The 18866-nt window shown below is 63.6% G+C and overlaps 1 protein-coding gene across 3 annotated transcripts; it reads left to right on the top strand.

The window, feature by feature from the left end:
* Positions 1 to 189: 189 nt before the first annotated feature.
* LAT (linker for activation of T cells) lies at positions 190 to 17749 on the top strand. 3 transcript variants are annotated; one of them, XM_073346390.2, is made up of 13 exons: positions 190 to 254; positions 5628 to 5738; positions 6135 to 6171; positions 6449 to 6501; positions 6711 to 6774; positions 13155 to 13216; positions 13822 to 13848; positions 14089 to 14155; positions 15910 to 15995; positions 16498 to 16551; positions 16901 to 16963; positions 17268 to 17333; positions 17666 to 17749. In XM_073346390.2, the coding sequence occupies exons 2-12, from the start codon at positions 5633 to 5635 to the stop codon at positions 17324 to 17326; spliced, it is 678 nt and encodes a 225-aa protein (XP_073202491.2). In that variant the 5' UTR covers positions 190 to 254; positions 5628 to 5632; the 3' UTR covers positions 17327 to 17333; positions 17666 to 17749. The 3 variants fall into 3 exon arrangements, with proteins under 3 accessions (XP_073202491.2, XP_073202492.2, XP_078709177.1); XM_073346391.2 differs by lacking the exon at positions 13822 to 13848; XM_078853051.1 differs by lacking the exon at positions 190 to 254 and having other exon boundaries at positions 5598 to 5738.
* Positions 17750 to 18866: the final 1117 nt, after the last annotated feature.

Raw genomic sequence — 18866 nt, 5'->3', positions numbered from 1 at the left:
CCACTCCACCCCCCTACCCTGGGTGTGAGCTCTGCTCCTCGCTGAGCCGCTTGCCCCCTTGCACAAGAGCGTGAGCCCTCGTGCCCCTGTGGGGGGGCCCCTCCCGAGCCTCACACACCTGCCGCTCACTCAGTGCTACGACTTCCTGCCGGGAACTCATTGCCCGCCGCAGCTTCCTGCCGGGGGGAGAGCGCGAGCAGGGCGGTGTGGGTGGTAGCCCTGGAGGAGCCAGCACCGGACGCGCCACGGCCCAGGTAGGTGCCCCCCCCCCCCCCGCCCGGCCCGGCTGCAGCCACAGGAAGCCGGACGTGGCGTCTGTCCCCCAGGGCCGGCCAGATTCACAGCCTCTCCCCGCCGCCCCCGGCTGCGGTGTCACCCTGCCATCGGGGTGACCCTACCGAGCGCTGGATATGGGGCTGGGGCCCTCTCGGGGGGCCGGGCGAGGTCCCTGGACTGGGGGGTCTCCAGGCCCCCTGCCTGTGAAATCCCCCCCTTCTCCTGCAGGGGAGTGGGAGGGGGGCCGCTCAGCTCCCCCAGATCTCCAGTGCCTGGCCCAGACCCATGGCGCTATTCCCCAGACCCCGCACGGCCACTCCCGGAAACGGGGGGCTGTGGCCCCCCAGCTGGGGCTCCTGCCTGTGACCCCTGCAGGGACAGCGGTGGGGGCAAGGCACTCAGTGGGGGCCTTGGGCGGGGCCGGAGATGGGGCCTGGCCCGGGGCCCGCTGGGGGGTCCGCAGATGAGGCCATGAAGGGGTCAGTGGTGACCCTGGGGGGCTGCCCGGAGCAGCAGTGTCGCCGTGGGGCACGGTGGGGCTGGGCACCGGGGGGCAGCGTCTCCAGGGTGCGCCGCGCCCCCCGATACCATCTCGGCTTTTCCTGTTTTGCTGCCTCAGCAGCGCGAGCTCCATCTCGCGGGGCGTTGGCGTGACCGCGGTGCCCCCCTCAGGCCACCAGCGTGCGGCCAGGGCCCACGCCGAGCTGGCTGGTCACTCAACTGTGCCGTGGGGCTGGGGCCCCACATCCCCGACCCACAGCCCCATTAGCACTGGGCTCCCCCACTGCTCCCCCCACAACTTCTCCGGCGCCCCTCAACCCCGACCCACAGCCCCCGTTAGCCCTGGGCTCCCCCACTGCTCCCCCCCCACCTCTCCGGCGCCCCTCAACCCCGACCCACAGCCCCCGTTAGCCCTGGGCTCCCCCCCTGCTCCCCCACCTCTCCGGCGCCCCTCAACCCCGACCCACAGCCCCCGTTAGCCCTGGGCTCCCCCCCTGCTCCCCCACCTCTCCGGCGCCCCTCAACCCCGACCCACAGCCCCCGTTAGCCCTGGGCTCCCCCACTACCCCCCAACCTCTCCGGTGCCCCTCAACCCCGACCCACAGCCCCCGTTAGCCCTGGGCTCCCCCACTACCCCCCAACCTCTCCGGTGCCCCTCAACCCCGACCCACAGCCCCCATTAGCCCTGGGCTCCCCCCCTGCTCCCCCACCTCTCCGGTGCCCCTCAACCCTGACCTACAGCCCCCGTTAGCCCTGGGCTCCCCCCCTGCTCCCCCACCTCTCCGGTGCCCCTCAACCCCGACCCACAGCCCCCGTTAGCCCTGGGCTCCCCCACTGCTCCCCCACACCTCTCCGGCGCCCCTCAACCCCGACCCACAGCCCCCGTTAGCCCTGGGCTCCCCCACTGCCCCCCCACCTCTCCGGCGCCCCTCAACCCCGACCCACAGCCCCCGTTAGCCCTGGGCTCCCCCACTGCTCCCCCACACCTCTCCGGCGCCCCTCAACCCCGACCCACAGCCCCCGTTAGCCCTGGGCTCCCCCACTGCTCCCCCACACCTCTCCGGTGCCCCTCAACCCCGACCCACAGCCCCCGTTAGCCCTGGGCTCCCCCACTACCCCCCAACCTCTCCGGTGCCCCTCAACCCCGACCCACAGCCCCCGTTAGCCCTGGGCTCCCCCACTGCCCCCCCACCTCTCCGGCGCCCCTCAACCCCGACCCACAGCCCCCGTTAGCCCTGGGCTCCCCCACTGCTCCCCCACACCTCTCCGGCGCCCCTCAACCCCGACCCACAGCCCCCGTTAGCCCTGGGCTCCCCCACTGCTCCCCCACACCTCTCCGGTGCCCCTCAACCCCGACCCACAGCCCCCGTTAGCCCTGGGCTCCCCCACTACCCCCCAACCTCTCCGGTGCCCCTCAACCCCGACCCACAGCCCCCATTAGCCCTGGGCTCCCCCCCTGCTCCCCCACCTCTCCGGTGCCCCTCAACCCCGACCCACAGCCCCCGTTAGCCCTGGGCTCCCCCACTGCCCCCCCACCTCTCCGGTGCCCTTCAACCCCGACCCACAGCCCCCGTTAGCCCTGGGCCCTCCCCTGCCCCCCCCACCTCTCCGGTGCCCCTCAACCCCGACCCACAGCCCCCGTTAGCCCTGGGCTCTCCCCCCCCCCCCGCTGGCACCCCTCAATTGTGATCTTGATGGCCCCCCCATCTTCTTCTCCAGCTCCCCCCGCCACCCCGCTGGTTCCTCTCCAGTGAGTTCCCAAGCGCTGCCGGTTTCCGACCCTAACCGACCCGGTGGTTTGTGGTCGGCCCTTGGCCACGCTCCAGGGCTCTCGCTGCCCCGGCCAGGGCCTGTTTGCAGGAGCCATGCTAGCAGGGGCTGCCCTGGATGGGGGCCTGGCGGGGGGGCGTGCAGGGCTGTGTCCCTCTGACACGGGGACTGGGACAGGAGCAGGATGGGGGTTGTGACTGGGAGCCAGGACTCCTGGGTTCTGTCCTGCTTCGAGGGTGGGAGCGTCTAGTGGGTTAGAGTAGGGGAGCTGGGGGTCAGGACTCCTGGGTCCTCTCCCAGCTCTGGGAGGGGAGCGGGATCTAGTGTTTAGAGCAGGGGGGTCAGGACTCCTGGGTTCTGTCTCCAGCTCTGGGAGGGGAGTGGGGCCCAGTGGTGGTAGGGGGGGGGTGGGGGGGCTAGGAGCCAGGACTCCTGGGTTCTGTCTCCAGCTCTGGGAGGGGAGTGGGGCCCAGTGGGGGGGGGGGCAGGCTGGGAGCCAGGACTCCTGGGTTCTGTCTCCAGCTCTGGGAGGGGAGTGGGGCCCAGTGGTGGTGGTGGGGGGGGCAGGCTGGGAGCCAGGACTCCTGGGTTCTGTCCCCAGCTCTCCTGTGTGACTTGGGGCTGGTCCCTGCCCCCCGTGGAGTGTTAGTTTCCTTTCTCACCCTTTGTGTGTTTGGGACTGTCTCTTCCTCTGTGTCTGGGCGGCAGCACCCCAACTCATGGGCCTTTGATCTGGGCGGGGGGAGGAGCCCAGGGAGTTCGGGTCGGTCCTGCCATAATAAGGCACAAGAAGTGAGGCGTGACCCCGGCGTGGGTGGGGATGGTGCAGGCGGCCGGCACCCGGGGCAGCGGGAGCCTGGCAGGCCCCAGGGTCTCTGGCGCAGGGGCCTGGCCTGCGTGTGAGCTGGGCCCCGCTGCGGCTGCGTTGCCGGGAGCTCGGGGCAGGCCCCAGCCGCGGCTCCCTGGGGGCGGCAGCTGCAGCGAGAGCCGGGCGCTGCTGGGGTGGAAACCGCAGCTGCAGAGACGGAGCTGAGCAGCGCCCGAGCCGGCAGCCCTGGTCCCTCCACCCACCTGCTGCAGCAGCAGATCCGACCTCCCCCACCCCGGTGACTCACCCTCCCCCCCACAACCCCCCAGGAGCCGGCGGGATCCGGCCCCACCATCGGCCCAGCCTGGGACCCAGCGTGCTCGGTGCTGCACATACCCTGTGAGAGACGGCCCAGCAATGGCGGGCTTGGTGGCCAAGGGCCTGGGGCAGATCCCACAGTCCGGCAACAGCAGAGTCAGGGATGAAACCCAGGAGTCCTGGCTCCCGCCCCCTCCCCACTCCAACCCACCAGGCCCCGCTCCCCTCCCAGAGCCTGGAGAGAGCCCCATGCATGGCTACAGACTAAGGACCGAGCGGCTGGGCAGCAGTTCTGCGGAAAAGGACCTAGGGGTGACCGTGGACGAGAAGCTGGATATGAGTCAGCAGTGTGCCCTTGTTGCCAAGAAGGCCAATGGCATTTTGGGATGTATAAGTAGGGGCATAGCGAGCAGATCGAGGGACGTGATCGTCCCCCTCTATTCGACATTGGTGAGGCCTCATCTGGAGTACTGTGTCCAGTTTTGGGCCCCACACTTCAAGAAGGATGTGGATAAATTGGAGAGAGTCCAGCGAAGGGCAACAAAAATGATTAGGGGTCTGGAACACATGACTTATGAGGAGAGGCTGAGGGAACTGGGATTGTTTAGCCTGCAGAAGAGAAGAATGAGGGGGGATTTGATAGCTGCTTTCAACTACCTGAAAGGGGGTTCCAAAGAGGATGGCTCTAGACCGTTCTCAATGGTAGCAGATGACAGAACGAGGAGTAATGGTCTCAAGTTGCAGTGGGGGAGGTTTAGGTTGGATATTAGGAAAAACTATTTCACTGGGAGGGTGGTGAAACGCTGGAATGCATTACCTAGGGAGGTTTCAGAGGAGCAGCCGTGTTAGTCTGTATCCGCAAAAAGAACAGGAGGCCTTGTGGCACCTTAGAGACTAACCAATTTATTTGAGCATGAGCTTTCGTGAGCTACAGCTCACTTCATCGGATGCATAAAGTGGAAAATACAGCAGATGTTTTTATACACACAGACCATGAAAAAATGGGTGTTTACCACTGCAAAAGGTTCTCTCTCCCCACCCCACTCTCCTGCTGGTAATAGCTTATCTAAAGTGATCACTCTCCTTACAATGTGTATGATAATCAAGGTGGGCCATTTCCAGCACAAATCCAGGGTTTATCTCCTTCCTTTGAGGTTTTTAAGGTCAGACCTGACAAAGCCCTGGCTGGGATGATTTAGTTGGGGGTCGGTCCTGCTTTGAGCGGGGGAGTTGGGGGGGGGACACGACACCTAGATGACCTCCCGAGGTCCCTTCCAACCCTGATCTTCTATGAGTCCTGCCTCCCAGACCCCACCGCCCTGCTCCAACCCACCAGGCCCCACTCCCCGCCCCGAGCTGGGAGAGAACCCAGGAGCCCTGGCTCCCCTCCCCCACCCCGCCCCCAGGTGCGATGGAGGCCATCTCTCTGGCCGGGGTCCCCCCCAGGTGCGATGGAGGCCCTCTCTCTGGCCGGGGTCCCCCCAACCTCCTCTCCCCCTCTCCCCCCCAGGTGCGATGGAGGCCGTCTCCCTGGCCGGGGTCCCCCCCAACCTCCTCTCCCCCTCTCCCCCCCAGGTGCGATGGAGGCCATCTCTCTGGCTGGGGTCCCCCCCAGGTGCGATGGAGGCCGTCTCTCTGGCCAGGGTCCCCCCAACCTCCTCTCCCCCTCTCCCCCCCAGGTGCGATGGAGGCCGTCTCTCTGGCCGGGGTCCCCCCCAGGTGCGATGGAGGCCGTCTCTCTGGCCGGGGTCCCCCCCAGGTGCGACGGAGGCCGTCTCTCTGGCCGGGGTCCCCCCCAACCTCCTCTCCCCCTCTCCCCCCCAGGTGCGACGGAGGCCGTCTCTCTGGCCGGGGTCCCCCCCAACCTCCTCTCCCCCTCTCCCCCCCAGGTGCGACGGAGGCCGTCTCCCTGGCCGGGGTCCCCCCCAACCTCCTCTCCCCCTCTCCCCCCCAGGTGCGATGGAGGCCGTCTCTCTGGCCGGGGTGCTCTGGGCCTTTGTGCTGGTTCTCCCGGCAGTGCTGGCCACCGCTCTCTGCATTGGCTGCCGGGACACCGGCTCCCCTGGTAAGTCCAGCTCCAGGCTGCCCCAGCTCCAGCCAGGGGGGCAGCGTGGCATTCACCCCAATGCACAAGGGGACCCAGCACCTGCCCCCCCATGCCTTCCTGCCCCCCCAGGTACCCCCACCCCAGCTCCCCCTGAGCTCCCCCTGACACACACCCTGCTCCCCCCCAGAGCCACCCCCACAAACACACTGCTTCCCCCAGGGACATCCCCACACCTTCCTCCCCCCCCCCCGCAACATACACCCTGCTCCCCACCCCCAACCCCACACCAGCCCCCTCCCCCTTGCTGGGCTAACATGGGGGGTCCTGTCCCCTCAATCTCTCCCATCCATGGGAGCAGAGTGGGACAGACCCCTCTGCCCCCACCCCTAACGCTGCGCCCTGCTCTCTCGCCAGCCCACGGTGCCCAGGCGGTGGGGGACTACGAGTACAAGTGAGTCTGTCCCCGTGTCTGTCTGTCTGTCTGTCTGTCGCACAGCGAGGGGGCTGCCAGGCAGGGGATTGGGGTTCCCTGGGGGAGGTGCGAAGGGTGGGGAAGTGGGGTGTGGTCTTAAAGGCTGGGATTGGACAGAGGGCAGGGGGGACTGGGCATGTGGGGGGCTCCCTTGGGGTGAGTGGGGGGGGGGTTGGTGGGATCCCTGGTGGTATCTGGCAGGTGCTGAGGTGGGGACCTTGTCTGGCTCTAATGGTGTCTCCTCTGCCCCCCACAGACCCCCACCTTGTGTCCCCCCCAACAGCTTCATGGTGCTGACCCGAGCCAACTGTGAGTACCCCCCATGCACCCCACCCTGTACCTCTGTCACCTCTCATATCCCCTGCACCCCATCCCCTATTCCACACCCCCACACTGTACTCCCTGCTCCCCCATCCCCTGCCATGCGCACCGCCGCACCTCCACACCCCTGAACCCCCATCTTCCCGCCCCAATGCCCCCCAGTCAAGCCACTGTCCTGTCTGCCTGTGTCTCCCCAGATCCCTCCAGGAACCAGATCAAACAGCAACCGGTGGCTCCCGCTGAGCAGTTCCTGTCCATCCCGTGAGTACCCCAGCGAGCCCCCCTTCCTGCCCTGCCCCCACCCCCGGGACACCCCCACCCTGAGCCGTTCCCGTCCATCCCGGGAGTACCCCAGCGAGCCCCCCTTCCTGCCCTGTCCCCAACCCCGGGACACCCCCACCCTGAGCCGTTCCCGTCCATCCCGGGAGTACCCCAGCGAGCCCCCCTTCCTGCCCTGTCCCCACCCCCGGGACACCCCACCCTGAGCCGTTCCCGTCCATCCTGTGAGTACCCCAGCGACCCCCCCTTCCTGCCCTGCCCCCACTCCTGGGACACCCCCACCCTGAGCCGTTCCCGTCCATCCCAGGAGTAACCCAGTGACCCCCCCCTTCCTGCCCTGCCCCAACCCCCCACCCTGAGCCGTTCCCGTCCATCCCAGGAGTACCCCAGCGACCCCCCTTCCTGCCCTGCCCCCACCCCTGGGACACCCCCTGTCACGGAGTCCCTGGGCGATGCTCTGGAACTGCTCCCCATGAAGCCGGGCAGGACTCTGGGGCAGTCTCCTATCAGGGAGCAGCCTGTCTGCAGGACACACAGCTCACCCGGCTCCACCTTCCTGGGTCTGACCCCGGAGCCTCCAGCCTCCTCTGCCCCTCCGTGCGCTTCCCCCAGCGAGTCTGCCCAGGCAGGGTCTTGGGGAAGCCAGAGGGTCCTGCCCCCTAACTTCGCAGTCAGACGTGACTCTCAGCCAGCCAGTAAAACAGAGGTTTATTAGACGACAGGAACATGGTCTAACACAGAGCTTGCAGGTGCAGAGAACAGGACCCCTCAGCCGGGTCCATTTGGGGGGGGGGGGGGGGGCAGTGAGCCAGACAACCCCGTCTGCCCTTCACTCCTTGTCCCAGCCAGCCCCCAACTGAAACTCCCTCCAGCCCCTCCTCCTCTGGGCTTTGTCCCTTTCCCAGGCCAGGAGGTCACCGGATTCCTTTGTTCTCCAACCCTTTAGCTCTCACCTTGCAGGGGGGGAAGGGCCCAGGCCATCAGTGGCCAGGAAACAGGGTGTCGGCCATTCTCTGTGTTCAGACTCCTGCACACACCGGCCCTCTAGGGCTCTGCAATGATCATACACCCTTACCCCACCCCCTAGATACTTAAGAACTGCCTAGGGGAAACTGAGGCACCCCCACACTATTCAGAGGAAACATTAAGAACAGTCCCACTTCGTCACATCACTCCCCCCTTCGAGATCGAACTGAGCGGGGTCACTTTAGCTGGTGACCTGGGGAAGTTCGAAGCCACCAACGTTCCCATGGATGCCCCAGCATCTCTCCCATTCCTTGGTAGGAGTTACCTTCCAGTGTCACGCCCTCCCTTAGGTCGGGTGTGGTCGACAGCACTCGCAGGCCACATGTGGGAAGGTTTATGTGGCCCGTACCCTTTGGCCACCCCAAAACCCCAGGGGGTCAAACTGGGATTGGGTCTTCTCCCCAACAAGCTGGCCAAACACAGCCACTTGGTTATAGGACTGTTTAACTTTCTTAACAGCTTTCACTTCATCTGAGACCTTCTCAAAGCTCTCCACACTGGGTCTTTCAACAGGACAGTCAGTGGATCCATTCACAACAGAAAATTTCTGGCTGTTAGGAACTGAAACTTTCTTGATTAAATCCTTTTCACACCCTTCAGTGGCAGTAAACTTCTTGCAAAGACTCCAGGAGGATTCCTTTCCCTAGGGGCTTTTCTATGCAACAGTTCACCCCTCACAGAAATTCTGCTCTTACCCTCTTTACCTAGGGCTTGCTCTAGAGGAACACTTTCCTGAGCAACAACAGACTCTTTCTGGGTCTCCCTTACATCCAGAATCACCTCTGGCCCATCCGATGGATTCCTACATAATCCCCTTTCAGGCAAACTGACAGACTTCCTAGATAAAAGGTCAGAAGCATTCTCCTTCCCTTTGCCACACACAAGTTCAGGAATCTTTTCCTTCTTGCTACAGGTTTCCACACCCTCCGTAGGTAACACAATCACACACCTTCATGCTCTCCTTGTGCCCTGGCTAGGATCTCACCCTGATCAGACAGAGTTGCTCCACCCTTTCCAACAACACACTAGCAACAGCCAAAATACAAGCACCAGAATTGTCTGGGCTCTGGGATTTTACATAGACCCTAACTGGATGCGACCTAGTTACAGGGCCATTCTCCCGAGCAGACCCAAACTTAGGACCCTTCCCCTCCTGGGCTTTAACTGAATCCAGAACCAACTCTGAGACAACTGCACGACCCTCAACCGTCACAGGCTGAAAGGCCCCTTCTGTCTGCTCCACAGACAAAGAAGAGCCGGACACACTTTCTCCTTTCCCAGACACCCAGCTTGGGATCTCATTCGCCTGGTCCCAGCACACAAGGCTGGTCACAGACAACTGCTTGGAGACTAGGGTAGTTCCCTCCACAGACAAGTCAATACCCCTGACAGACACAGGGACATTTCCTTCCCTGTCGCAATTCTCCACCCAGCTAACAGGTAAGGTCCAGGGACAGTCATCTTCCACTCTCCTCGCCTTTCCCCACTGCTGACTAGACACAGCCATCAGCTCACAAGGCTGCCTAGGCTCATCCAGACTTTCCTTACCAAGCACCTTGCCACTCCCCACAGATCCCCTGCCCTGCCTGTGTCTCCCCCCACTCAGCTGGGCTCTTATCTTCCCCCTTGCTCAGCACTGCCCTTGCTGTCCCAGTGGGGATAGGCAGCAAGCTCCCTGCTTTCCTCACAGCATCAGAGCCAGCGTGAGCCCCTTGGGTGCTCAAGGGGGCAGGGAGCCCCAGGGGTCTGGTTACGGACAGGCAGGTAGCCTGAGCCTACCCGCTCCTCCCTGCTGCCAGCCAGGTCATCTGCATTTTCACTGACCATTTTCCTCTCCGCCGATTGGTTCCCTGGATTCAAATTCAAACCCTTGGCAGTTACAGGAGTAAGGCCTGGATCCTGTCCCAAAGAGACATGGTCACCCCACAACAGGGTCTCGCAGCCGATATCCCAGAGAACCCCAAAAACCAGCCAGCCCCACCCCTCCTGGGTCTGCACAGGGATCTGGGCCATAGGCAGGGCGAGGGGCTTCGTCCCTGGGACCCTCACCCAGCTCACCCAGCCCCTCAGCATCTGAGGCTGCACCACCCAGGGCCTGACAACAGTTTCCTCTGTCCCAGGATCTCGCCACCCCAGGAATGTCTCCCCATTGACCATCCCCTCCCGCTCCCACTGTGGGTCCGAGGGGCCTGGCCCCAGGAAACTCCACACAGACATATAGGTTGGGATCAGGAGTGGGAGCCTGTCCACCTCCCCACCCATCGGGCTGATGGAGTCTATGGCCTTGGGACCCAGCAAGGGAGCTAGACACCGGGGCTTTTCCGCATGGTCCCCCTGGTTCAAATCTCCAGCCTGCTCAAAGGCAGTGAGGTGGGCATCCACATCCTCCCCCTCCTTAACCAGGGGCAGCAATTTAGTCTCGAGGTTCCCTGCAGAACTGGTCCCCCGGGATCTATCCCCACTCACCCCTGGGGGGTCCCCTAGGCCTCTCCGCTCCCCCACCGCCAGTTCATGCTGCTGCTGCTTCTGCAGCTCTTTCTCGGGCTCTCGCTGTCTCTCACAGTCCTCTTGCTCTCTCGGACTCAGCTCCAACCCATCCATCTCCGATCCCCGGATGGGGAACCTGATCGTGAAGACCCTCGTCTGGTCGGGGACAGGAGTCTTGGGGATGCCTGGCTCCCACTCCAGCTGCTCCCAGATCCTGCTATCGCCCCATTTGGGTCAGGAATCTGTTCCTTAGAGCGGTCATCCTCCTCCAGCTGCACGATGAACTGTGCCTTGGTGAACTTTCCAACGCTCAACCCTCTCTTTCTGCACAGGGTTACAATGTCCTTCTTAAGGAGACGGAGTACTTGTGGCACCTTAGAGACTAACCAATTTATTAGAGCATAAGCTTTCGTGAGCTACAGCTCACTTCCTCAGATGCATATCGTGGAAACTTAAGGAGACGATGACAGACCATCCCAAGTTGTTGTGGACTCACAGGCCTGTGTGCTCTCAGCTCCCCACGGTTTCCAGGGAGAACCCCTAGTGTGCCAGCCCTTCTCGAGGTCACCACCTCTTTGCCAGGGTCGAGCTGCAGACTCCTCCGCCCCTGGGACCGCTCGCTGCAATCCCCCGGGGGACCCTGTTACTGCAAAAGTCCTTCTCTCTGGTCACACACTTCCAGGAGTTAACCGCCCCCTGAAACCGTCTCTCTCTGAATCTTCAGCACGCCTGGTCCCCATCAATCCCCCTTCGTTTTACTGCTCCCCAGTCACTTACTGCAGGAAGCCCAATCCACGGGGTGCAGTACATCCCACTGCTGCCACCAGTTGTCACGGAGTCCCTGGGCGATGCTCTGGAACTGCTCCCCATGAAGCCAGTCACGACTCTGGGGCAGTCTCCTCTCGGGGAGCAGCCTGTCTGCAGGACACACAGCTCACCCGGCTTCCACCTTCCTGGGTCTGACCTCTGAGCATTCAGCATCCTCTGCCCCTCCTTGCGCTTCCCCCAGCGAGTCCGCTCAGGCGAGGTCCTGGGGAAGCCAGAGGGTCCTGCACCCCAACTTCGCAGTCAGACGTGACTCTCAGCCTGCCAGGAAAACAGAAGGTTTATTAGGCGACAGGAACATGGTCTAACACAGAGCTTGCAGGTGCAGAGAACAGGACCCCTCAGCTGGGTCCATTTTGGGGGGGGCAGTGAGCCAGACAACCCCGTCTGCCCTTCACTCCATGTCCCAGCCAGCCCCAAACTGAAACTCCCCCCAGCCCCTCCTCCTCTGGGCTTTGTCCCTGTCCTGGGCCAGGAGGTCACCGGATTCCTTTGTTCTCCAACCCTTTAGCTGTCACCTTGCAGGGGGGAAGGGCCCAGGCCATCAGTGGCCAGGAAACAGGGTGTCGGCCATTCTCTGTGTCCAGACCCCTGCACACACCTGCCCTCTAGGGCTCTGCAATGATCATACATCCTTACCCCACCCCCTAGAGACTTAGGAAATGCCTAGGGGAAACTGAGGCACCCCCACACTATTCAGAGGAAACATTAAAAACAGTCCCACTTTGTCACATCCCCACCCTGAGCCGTTCCCGTCCATCCCGGGAGTACCCCAGCGACCCCCCCTTCCTGCCCTGCCCCCCCCGGGACCCCCCCCCGAGCCGTTCCCGTCCATCCCGGGAGTACCCCAGCGACCCCCCCTTCCTGCCCTGCCCCCACCCCCGGGACAACCCCCCCCGAGCCGTTCCCGTCCATCCCGTGAGTACCCCAACGACCCCCCCTTCCTGCCCTGCCCCCACTCCTGGGACACCCCCACCCTGAGCCATTCCCGTCCATCCCGTGAGTACCCCAGCGACCCCCCCTTCCTGCCCTGCCCCCAGCCCCAGGACACCCCCCCCGAGCCGTTCTAGTCCATCCCGTGAGTACCCCAGCGACCCCCCTTCTTCCCTGCCCCCCACCCTGAGCAGTTCCTGTACATTGCTGAGTTTCCCCCAATCCTCCCACCCCTTGGAGCTGCCCCCTGATCCCTGCCCAGAACCCGTGGGCTCCCCCAGTGCCCCATAAATCCACCCCACAGGCCTTAGCTACCTCTGGCCCAGTCTCTGGGGCTGGTGGGCACTGGGTGGGCCCCACAGACGCTGCTCAGGGGGTGTGGGGGCGCTGCGGTCACCTTGCTGTGGATACGTCAGGGCGTGTGTGGGTGTCACAGAGCCCCAGGATCAGGGCTACGGCCCCCTGCTTTGGAACAGACCCCTGGGGTCCCACTCTTCCTCCAGGGTGAGCCCTGCAGCTTCCCCCTGAGCCGGAGCCCGGGTTCCTGTGGGACTGGCCACGGCCCAGCCCTCGGGTAGCCCAGAGAGCAGCAGGTTAAAGCTGCAGAGACCCCCGGCCCCGTCCTGGAGGAGCAGCGACACCAACCCGCCACCCCCCCGGCCAACACGTACCAACCCCGCCTGGTCCCCTCTGTCCTCTGAACTCCCCCACGGGGCATGCCTGGCTGGCTTTCAGGGGGCGGGGGGGCAAGACACAGTCGTTAGCAAATATCCCGGTGATTGGATTTGCCATTGTGCTCCATGGACCTGGCCCAAACCCGAGACAGCTGGATGCCCCTCCTCTGCATCGCTGGGCCTCTGCAGAGAGCACAGGGCCCTTCCCCGCCGCTCGTGAACAATGCATCTGGGGAAACTGAGGCACACACAGTATTCACCCAAAATCTCGCAGAAAATTCCTCTCCGTCTGGGGGGCGTGGTAGGCATGTGCTCTGCATGGGGCAGGGCATGTTGGGGATGGCAGGGGTGTCCGTGTGCTGGATGGTGGGGCTCAGGGCTGGCCTGTCCCTCCTGATCCAGCCCCCCCATTTCCAGGCGATCCCCACAGGCACCCCAGAGCCGCCAAGTCTCCTTCACCAGGACAGAGACCGACAACGGTGAGTGTGGGGGGCTGGCAGGGAGAGAGAAATGGGGACATACAGACAGAAACACAGGGAGACAGACGGGGGATGGATGGATGGGTGGACAGGCGGAGGGCTGGGGCAGGGACGGGATAGTCATGATGGACAGACAGACGGACAGGGGGATGGGTAGATGGGGGAATGGATGGACAGTTCGGGGGACAGGCGGACGGCTGGGGGGCAAGGCAGATGGGGGATGGACGGGTGGACAGCTGGGGGTGATGGGCAGACGGCTGGGGGGCTGGACAGATGGGATAGTCATGATGGACAGACGGAAGAAGAGCTGGGGGGACGGACGGACGGGGTAGCAGTGATGGACAGATGGACCGACAGGGGGATGGGCAGATGGGGGATAGACGGACGGGATAGCAGTGATGGACAGACAGATGGATGGGGGGACAGGCGGACGGGGGACGGACGGACGGCTGGGGGGATGGACAGATGGGATAGCAGTGATGGACAGACAGATGGACGGGGAGGATGGAGGAGTGGGGAGTGACGGGCAGAGATATGGGGAGGGGGAGGAGGGGGTCACTGGTCTTTGGGGGTGACGGACACATTTCTCTCCCCTCCCTCTCCAGACAGCGTCCCCAGCTACGAGAATGAGGGTGAGTCTGGACACCCACCGGTTAGTGTGGGGGGGTTAGGGGTCAGTGTCAGAACCACTGCCAGGTTGTGGGGCAGGAGGGTCGGAGGGGTGGGCAGAGATTGGGGGCGGGAGAGGTGGTGGGAGGGGGTGGAGTGAGCAGAGGGTGGGGGCAGGTGGGAGGGGAAGGGGGCGGGGGAGAGGGGGTCAGAGCAGCCGGTGCCCCCCCATGCTAACCCCCCTCCCCGTGTCTCGGTTGCAGAGCGACCCCGTGGGGATGACGACGACGACAATGACTATAACAACGAGCTCTACATCACCGGCTACGTGTACGGGCCATGGGGGGGCAGTGGGGGCTGGGGGTGGGGGGAAGATGGGGGGCAGGGGGAGATGGGTCGGGGAGGCCTGCGGGGGACAGGCCACGGTGTGGCAGGGCTGGGGGGTGGCACTGGGTCCAAGCCTGGGGGTCAAAGGTCATGGATGGGAGCTGTGACAGGTTGCCCCCCCTTCCAGGGCGCCCCCTGATGTACTGGGGTCCCACTGACCCCCCGGTTCCACCCGCCTGGGCTCCCTCGCCCTGTCTTTCAGTTCCATGGCTGGCTTCTTCCACGGCCAGCTCATGGGCTGCTCTTTGTCTGGCTCCTTCCGCTCCCTGGTCTCTCTGCCGCTGTCTCTTGTGCAGCTCCGCTCTTTCATCCGCCTGGAAGCTGCAGAGCTCCAGCTTTGTGGTGGCTTCACTGTCACTCGCTTTCCTGTCCCTGCTTCCCTTGCCCGGAATAAGCAAACCGAAAATAGCAAACCAGGAACCACTTTGTCTGTTCTCCGCTTAAAACTCACCGAAACTCACCACCAGTGTCTCGGCACGATCGGCTGTGCACATGGCCCTGCTTGCTGCACCACGGTGACAGGTTGCTCCCCCGTTCTGGGGTGCCACCTAATGTACTGGGGTCCCACTGAGCCCTCCGGTTCCAGCCATCTGGCTCCCTTTCCCTGCCCTGCTGAGCCAGGCCCTCAAGCCCCCTCCAACCCACACACGGGTAGGGACGCACCCAGTGGCAGGAAGACACAGACACTGAAATCAGCTCTGTGTGGGAAGACTCAGCTCGGGAGTTGCCCAGCACTCAAGTGCAAACCCCCTCTGGAGTGTAAACCCCAAATTGTATCCTCTTGAGCTGCACAGAGAACTGTACAGCGTAAGCTCATGAAATCCGCCCCCCCCCCAATGTGGAGGAAGATATGCACAGCTTTCTGCCCCCCAGTTATGAATTCCACAAACTGGTTTTAGAGAAAACAAAACCAACTTTATTAACCACAAAAGATAGATTTTAAGTGATTATATGGAATAGCAAACAGATCAAGGCAGATTATTTTAGTAAAACTGCAAACTGAGCTTAACACGCTAGAGAGGCAGGATATAAATTAGCAAATTCTCACCCTGAGTGATAAACAGGCTGGCAGATTCTTAAGGCCTTGGTTTTCCAGGTTTTCATACACAGGCTAAAACTTCCTCTAGCCTGGGACCATCAGTCCTCCAGGTGTGGTGTTGCAGGGAGAGTGAGGTCCCCACATGATGTCATTTCCCCCTTTTCTACCTTCTCCCCACTTGCTGGAAAGCTCTTTTGCTGTGAGCTGGGTCAGACAGTTCCCATTGCGTAGTGCTGTCTCGGAGAGGTGTCTGTTGTACACAGTTCCTGGGGTAATCCTGGTGCTTGTGTGTATTTCCTCAATAAGCCACTAACATTGTTGTACCTGAAAGGCTGCTTGTGGGTGTTCTCAACCTCACACGTGTTTCAGTAACACCTACGTAGCCCAGCTTCGTAACTTCACGTACGATGCTGGCATATACAATCCAATGGGATACGACTGTCTAGCAGATCAGGACTTTTAGAATGATACGTCACAAAGCAGACTTTGTACAGAACATATCCTAATTACATGACCGTGGTGAATGTTGGGGTGTCAGGGTGTCACTGCGGTCATTGCTGTGGGTGGGTGGGGGGCAGGGCAGGGTCAGAGCCAGGAGTGTGGTGCATGCTCTCGCTGGTCAGTCTCACCCTTCCCATTCCTCCTCCTCCCCCCATAGGGAGGTGCTTCCCGACAGCATCACGGAGACGTCCCCCAAAGAGGTGGTCACCTTGGGGCCAGAGCTCAGGGACAGCGTGTCCTCAGGTGAGTCTGGGCCCCTGCCAAGCCCACCCATCTCCCACAGGGCCTGAGCAGAGACACCTCAGAGGGCCACTCTGGGTACCTGTCTCCCAACCTTAGCTTGGGCCCATACAGTCCCCGGGACTGTTTATGGGTGGATCTAGTGTCGGGCAGTTCCACCGTCCCCTGTGATCAGCATTAACCTCCCTCTGCCCCCTGGCATTGCGCTGTGGGGGCAAGGGGAGGAAACAGCCACCTGACCCCTTCTTGCCCTGATCACTATCTCATCCCTCGCACCCCATTTGGGTGTATCCCCGGCCCCCAGTAGCCCAGCCGTATTGGGATCCAGGTGTAATTTATGGGGAGAGGAGTGACCCGAACATCTCTGGGTGGGTTCCAGCTTGGGGCCTGGGGGTTGGGGGTATGGGGAGCAGTTGGGGCAGGGGCTGGGGGGTTCCCAGGGTCCCTGCTGTAGGGAGAAGTTGGAGAGCAGGTCCTCCCCCCTCACGGACCCCTTCTCTGGCAGTGGCAATGGGGGATGAGTACGAGAACATGCCGGAGGCCCAGAGGGAGTCGCTGGGTGAGTGCGGGACCCCCAACCCCATCTGTCTGTCTGTGTCTGACCCACACAGGGAGGTGGGGGGGGGATCCTGGAACTGGGGCTGACTGGAGGAAGAGGGCAATTCCCGGGTAGGGCCTGTGGGGAGGAGCAGCAGGGGAGGGGTTGTGGGGAGGAGATGAGACTGACCCCCCCCACCCCAGGGTCCCCCGGGGGCCGGGTTGGCATCCCAGTGCATGGGGGGATGGTAGTGGGGACTGAACCCCACAGGCCCCAGTGCACTGGGGTCCCCTGGGGCAGTTCCTCCATCCCCGGTCAGGGGGTCCCCCTGCACACGCTGTGGCTCACTGCCCCCGATCGCTCCCCACAGCTGACAGCCTGGAGTACGTCAACATGCCAGAGCCTGGATCCAGCATCCCTGACGCCCACTATGGTGAGTGTGTGTGGGGGGGGTACCTGCCCCTCCTCCGCTATGGTGAGTGGGGGCATCCACAAGCTGGGGGTACCCTTCCTCCCAGGGACCTCCTCGCTGGGGCCCCAGGGACCTCCTTACAAGCAAGATGTATGAATAGCACCCAAGGAGGCTGGGCTGTGGGGAAGCCCCGTGTGTGGGGCCAGGGGGGGTTCTGGGGAGCTCTGTGGGGGGCTGGAGGGGTTTTGGTGAGCCCTGAGGGTGGGGCCTGGCGGGGGGCAGTTCTGGGGAAGCCCCGTCTCACCCCCTCTGGCTCCCGTCACAGGCACCAGCAACCGGGAGAGCGAGGACGACGGCCCCGACTATGAGAACCTGCACAGCTGAGCGCGAGGTACTGACGCCCCCCTCTCCCCCACGCCTGCCCTGCCCCATCTCCGCCCTGTGCCCTGCACCCCAAACCCTGACCTCTCCCCAGCACTCCCAGGGCCACCTGCTCTGACTGCATCACGTGGGAGCCTCCACAAAGGACTCTGGGAGGGGTCCCCCCTGCACCTCTCACCCCCCATGGCTGGGGCTGCAGCCGTCCCGCGCTGGGGGGGCTGGGTCCCCACCTGTCTCTCCACCCTGGGTCCCCATTACCCTAGCCCTGCCTGGGTCCCCCAGCGTCAGGGCCCAGATCAGGCCCGTCCCTGCCCCGCATGACCTCATGGCTCTCTATTGCAGGCAGACCCCCCAGCTCTGGAGAGCGACACCCCTGCGGGGAACCTGCCTTCGAGGAGCGAACGAACAGCTGGATGAGCCTCCAGGAACCTCGCCACAGGGGGCCCTGAGAAACCCCCCGGCTGGCCACACCTCTGCACCCCACATCCTGAGAAACCACCTGTGAAAGCCCCACTTGGGGGCTCCCTCTGCCAACTGAGACCCCCTCCCCCCAGACTTCTCTCCGCGCCAGCCACCATCGTTAATTTATTGCCCTTCCCCGACTCAATGCTGGTTCTGCACCTTTTCTGACATAGCCTGAGAATTTCCCAGCATCCTTTGAGGTCTCCCCTTCCCTTCATGTCCCCCATTCCTAGGGGGTAGTCTGGGCCCCCCAGATGCCACGGGCACGCGGTCACATGGGCCGCACAGGGAGCCCCCACCCCCCACCCCCCCGCTGCGCTAAGCGACCCCAGCGCCTGGGGTCGCTGAATAAAGCCATAGGTGCCGCCCGCATCTCTGTCCCGGGCCTGGCTTTGTTCTCCTGCCGAGGGGCTGCCCCGGCCGTCCCTCTGCCCCAGCTCGGAGCTGCCGGCCATGGGGTGCACCGGCCACCCTGGGGTCTGTGCCCTGAGTGGGGAGGGGGTCGGGCCCTGGCCCCACAGGGCGGAAACGGGCCGCGAGCCGGGGGCGGGGATCCGCAGAGGGCAGGGATGTTACTGCAGGGGCACTCCTGGGCCCAGGCAAGAGCCTGGGGTCGGGACCCCCACTGGCTCTCACCAGGGTGGGCAGTGGGACAGAGGCACTTCTGTGCACCCCTGCAAGCGCCCCCTATCCCCGCCAGGAGCTGTTTTCTCTGTGTGCCCGGCCTAGTGGGAGTGACCGGGATCCTCGCTGGGCTGCCCGGGGGGAGCCGCATTGTCTCCGCACCGTGCCCTGCCTGGGGTAGCTGTACTGTGCCCTGCCCGGGGGAGCGATCCCCGCAGTGTGGTCTGCCCTGCCCGGGGGGAGCCGCATCGTCTCCACACCGTGCCCCGCCCGGGGGAGCCACAACATCCCCCCAAGGCACTGTGAACGGGTCCCCACGCCACTATCACGGGGTCCCTGGGCGATGCTCTGGAGCTGCTCCCCACGAAGCCAGGCAGGACTCTGGGGCAGTCGCCTTTCTGTGAGCAGCCTGTCTTCAGGACACACAGCTCACCCGGCTTCCACCTTCCTGGGTCTG

This window comes from Lepidochelys kempii, chromosome 6 (genome assembly GCF_965140285.1).
Source record: "Lepidochelys kempii isolate rLepKem1 chromosome 6, rLepKem1.hap1, whole genome shotgun sequence".
In the NCBI taxonomy this organism is placed as follows: domain Eukaryota; kingdom Metazoa; phylum Chordata; order Testudines; family Cheloniidae; genus Lepidochelys; species Lepidochelys kempii.
This window is presented reverse-complemented; position numbering and strand designations above follow the sequence as displayed.

What these genes read in the sequence shown, in the direction of transcription:
- LAT (XM_073346390.2), top strand. Translation starts at nt 5,633, where the DNA reads ATGGAGGCCGTCTCTCTGGCCGGGGTGCTCTGGGCCTTTGTGCTGGTT. An exon ending in CCGGGACACCGGCTCCCCTG is followed by an intron (nt 5,739 to 6,134) that starts GTAAGTCCAGCT and finishes CTCTCTCGCCAG; the next exon opens with CCCACGGTGCCCAGGCGGTG. An exon ending in GGTGCTGACCCGAGCCAACT is followed by an intron (nt 6,502 to 6,710) that starts GTGAGTACCCCC and finishes GTGTCTCCCCAG; the next exon opens with ATCCCTCCAGGAACCAGATC.